This window comes from Mangifera indica, chromosome 3 (genome assembly GCF_011075055.1).
Source record: "Mangifera indica cultivar Alphonso chromosome 3, CATAS_Mindica_2.1, whole genome shotgun sequence".
In the NCBI taxonomy this organism is placed as follows: Eukaryota; Viridiplantae; Streptophyta; class Magnoliopsida; order Sapindales; family Anacardiaceae; genus Mangifera; species Mangifera indica.
In genome coordinates, this window is record NC_058139.1 from 14,916,195 (window position 1) to 14,920,918 (window position 4,724).

The following is a 4,724-nucleotide window of genomic DNA, read 5'->3' on the forward strand; positions in this document are numbered from 1 at the left end:
CTTTATATCTCATCTCTTTTTATTTGAACTTGAAACCTTGAATTGATAACCATTTTCCAATGCATCTTTATATAATGTATCTATTAAAACTTGTTTAGATGTAAATTGATCTTTCACTTTGAATCTGTCATTTGGTAGTGCAGCTGTGTGAATTTCAATTCCCTCTTTTTTCAACATCTCTATAAAGTTCTAGACCATTGAAAAATGGATTGGAACCGCGATGCATTGGAGCAATGTCAACTAAACTTTCATGCATTGTCCCTGATGGACCAATCCCTACATCATCAATAACATCATCACCTACTTCAGCACCACCATCATCAATAACATCATCACCCATTTCAGCACCACCGGTATCACTACCACCATTATCATCATAACCATGATATTCATCTTCTTCATGAAAATGAAAATCATTTATTGGTAAATCATCTATTTGATAACATCCTTTAGGTGTACCCCATATCAGTTCAGGGCCTCTTTCACCATGTGCCCAATCTTGAGACGAAGGATTGCAACTAACATCATTCTTAATACCATCATGATCATAGTTTATATTAACCTTGTTACTTTTCGGTACATTTTCTGATTATGTATATATGTTATCTATAAAGTGAACTTTAGTTGATGGATTTTAATGAACCCCTTGATGAATCTCTTGTTCTGATTCTGGATGTTATTGTTCATAATTACCTTGGAATTCAATTTGTTGCATCACTTTAAGAAATAAGAGAGACCTTTTGCATGACGTAGATAGTTGCATCATCAGTTGAATATCATAATTATCTTTTAATAAATATGACAAATCTCTAAACTTCGTTAGATTTGGCATATAAATTTGTATCTCATTATAACTTTGGTTGATACCCAAACGAGAATATATTGTTTCTACAAATCCATCGTAATTTATTCTTCTATTAGCTGAAAATAATTTCTGAACTCCACTAATATATTTTAAATTATTACCACCTTCATTGTGCCATTGCCCACCAAATCCAAGCATGAACATCACTCCTACCATTTTTTAATTAAAAGTGTTTTTATTCGATAAATAGTGAATTCAATATAAATCCATGCATGGATGTGCACACCTCACATAATTTCACACCCTTTTTCAAAAACAGGTAGCCCTTTCCACGTTTTCGCGTGCTTTTGAAACACACTCGCTTTTGAAAACACGCATACCCTTTTGTGGATTTTGGCATCCTTTCAACATTTTTGCACCCTTTCAGAAAAACGCATACCCTTTCAGAAATCACACCCTTTTGCTAATTTTCGCACCCTTTCAGAAAAACGCACACCCTTTCAAAACACACACACTTTTTCATACATTTTCTCACCCTTCAACTCATTTTTGCACCCTTTCAAAAAAACATACACCCTTTCAAAAAAACATGCACCCTTTCGAAAAAATATGCACTCTTTCAGAAAAGTGTGCACCTTTTCGCACCCTTTAAAAAAAAAGAGCATTCTTTTAGAAAAACATGCACCCTTTCAAAAAAACACGCACCCTTTTAGAAAAACACCCACCCTTTAGAAAAAATGTGCATCCTTTCAGAAAGATGCACACCCTTTCAAAAAACATGCACCCCTTCAAAAAAACATGCATCCTTTCGAAAAAACGTGCACCCTTTCAGAAAAACACACACCCCTTCAAAAAAATATGCACCTTTTTAGAAAAACGTGCACCCTTTTGGAAATATGTGCATCCTTTCAAAAAAAATTCACTCATTCAAAAAAATGTGCATCCTTTCAAAAAAACGGGCACCTTTTGGAAAAATATGCACCCTTTCGCACCCGTGCACAACCCACACGTACTTTGTGTAGTTATATTCATCATTTTGTAAAAATACATAAATATCAACCGTTCCATTAGAAATTAATCTGTTTTAGGTATGTAAATTTTAATATTTACAGAAAAATTAATATAAAATTAATCTGTATACTCTCAAAATAAATTTTTCTATAAAAATTACTTTAAGTGCGAAGAGAAGAAATAGGATAATGGGTATTTTTTATATAAAAAATGTGATTTGCTTAAAAAGATAAAACTACTAAAATTTTACGGAATAAAGTTTATACAACTAATTTATGCCTATTTTAATTAATTTTCGGGAAAATTTTTTTAATAGAACCAATTGCTTTGCTTTAAAGCACTAACAAAAATTGATCCACTGTGAAGACGAAGTGCTTTGGAGGACTGCCAGCGCGCTGGCTGACAAATACCAGAAAATTGAAGTCAACCGTGAAGATGAACAATGCATACGTTGGAGAATTTTGTTGGTGAAGATGAAGCTATTCGTTATCACTTTTATTGAGGAGAGCATTTTATGATAATTTTTTAAAAATTAATAAAATCATATGATTAATTTATACTAATAATAACATAATATTATTTAATTAAATTGTTTTAAATGAAGAATAATTTTTTATCATGAGTATATAAATTATTAGGGATGGTTCTCAACATAGATATACTGTTAAGATTTTCCTGTGGGTTTTTATTTTTTGCGGACATTTGATTTGAGTAATGTTTGATTACTAAAATAAAAAGATTATCTTGAAGATAGATTACTTAGAAGATTACTGAGTATAAATGATTACTATATTTGATAAAATTTGATAGGTATAAATAATTATTGTGTTTAGTTAAAGGTAATAAAAGATTACTAGTAAAATATTTTACTTAAATGTCCTTGAATATAATTATTTTTAAATATTTTTTATATTATTTATCATATTAATTAAAAATAAATTTATTTTTATCTCAAAAAATTAATAAATAATAATTTTTCAATAATAAACTCAAGATTATCCCAGTAATCTTTAAATACTTAAGGTGAAAGTGATAATCAGATTACCACCTATATTACCTATCACATCAGTATTGATAATAGAAAATTACTATAATTTTTTATTATTAATAAATCAAATAAAAAAATAAAAAATAGATTATCAAGATAACCTTAAAAACTTTTAACCAAACGCAACCTTTTAAGTTTCTTAAAAGCTCTTGCAGTATAAAAATAAGTGAAGAGCTCCCAAAATACGCAGAGATTTTGTTTTTGTTTTTTTCTCTTTGTTATTTTTTTGTTTTTCTTAAATGGAATTAATTTGAGGTTTAGCAGCGTGCAAGATCCAGAGGCAGACGTCCAAGTGTCCAACTGCTATGTGTGCGTGTCGCCCTCTGACATTCTCACATACGAAACATCAATCACCAAAGCAGCACAACCCGAGACGATAAGAATTATCTCAACACCCATCTTCTCATTACAGATTTCTTTGTAAAAGCAACGAAATCTAAATCAAACTCTTTCTGTAATCTTTTGTCCATTTCCTTTCTGTTAAAGTTACGCGGCACGTCGATCGTCGATACCACCTTAATTTGCGTGTCCAAACACTCTCTACAGCCCCTGTTATAAAGCTATATAATCCCCAACATCTCTCCCTTCCAAGATATCAAAATGGCGAAACCAAGAACTTTGATATTCGTTGTGGTATTGCTGTTCATCATTGCATCTGTTAAGGCGTATGAGGGTTTTGTGGGCGGAAAAACAGAGGTGAAGAACGTGAAGTCGAACAAAGAGGTTCAAGATCTTGGGAGATTTTCTGTGGAGGAATTTAATCGACAAGGCATTAATGGTTTTGGAGATCTGGTGTTCTCAGAGGTGATCGAGGCTCAAAAGCAGGTGGTTTCTGGCTTCAAGTATTATCTGAAGATTGAGGCCACCACGCGTAAAGGGGACACAAAGGTATTTGATTCGGTTGTGGTCATAAAGCCGTGGCTTCACTCCAAGGAGTTGTTAAACTTTGCCCCTTCTAAGTGATTGATTCGATGCTGGGGGTTGTAGTTCGTGACGGTTAATTTATGCATGTAGGCATGGTTATGTAATATTCATGAATAATTTCTAAAATAATTAAGGCAACACTTAAGATTAATAATCAATGTTTTAAAATCGGCCGTTGCTTCACCTGCTCACAAATAATAAGAAAGGATGATTTATCTCTTTATAATATACCTTTAATAAATGACGTGAACAATATAACTAATGTATTATCGTAAATAATTAAAATATATATACATCAAGAAACAACGGGTCTCAAGGAACCCAAAAACATTCTAAACTCTTCCTGTCTCAAGGCAAGAAAAGTACCTTACAAGGCTAAAAGCACAAATAACACAGGTGGAACAATATAAACATCTAAGCCAGTCCAGCAAGCTAGAAATATACAAAACAGTAATGACACCGATATGCAAAGCAAAAACTATTTCAGCTCAACCAATATGCAGTCGATAGTTACAACAGTCTGGGATTTTCAGCAACATGCAGACCAACAGTCCGGGATGAAGTAATTTCTTGGCTTGAGCTGATGTAGACCAGATGCAGAATGTTGAAAATACTGGGCAGTAGGGGAGTGATTAACCAGATTTTCCAGCGAGTGAGAAGCCTAACTCTGGAACAGTCCAGCACAACCCAGAATGTTGGCGTGCAGGAGTCAGAAGTGAAAGAAAGATTCGGATTATGGGGGCAAGAGTCTGCATAAAAAGGATGGCCTGTGTCTGCAAATTGGCATGGAGATTGGATCAGATTTAGGGCTGCCTTGACAAAGGTCTGGCGAAGACTGGATGTAGAGGATCCTTGGTCTGTTTTCTGGGCATAGAATAAGTTCCAAAATCTGTGCATTCGCATAATCAGAACCATAGCATCTGACTTCACAAACAA

The 4,724-nt window shown here is 33.2% G+C and overlaps 1 protein-coding gene across 1 annotated transcript; it reads left to right on the forward strand.

Annotated features, from left to right (window-relative positions):
* The first annotated feature begins 3,283 nt into the window (after positions 1–3,283).
* LOC123210909 (cysteine proteinase inhibitor B) lies at positions 3,284–3,939 on the forward strand. Its single transcript, XM_044629403.1, has one exon. It carries the CDS (start codon positions 3,465–3,467, stop codon positions 3,825–3,827), a length of 363 nt encoding a protein of 120 aa, XP_044485338.1. The 5' UTR covers positions 3,284–3,464; the 3' UTR covers positions 3,828–3,939.
* Positions 3,940–4,724: the final 785 nt, after the last annotated feature.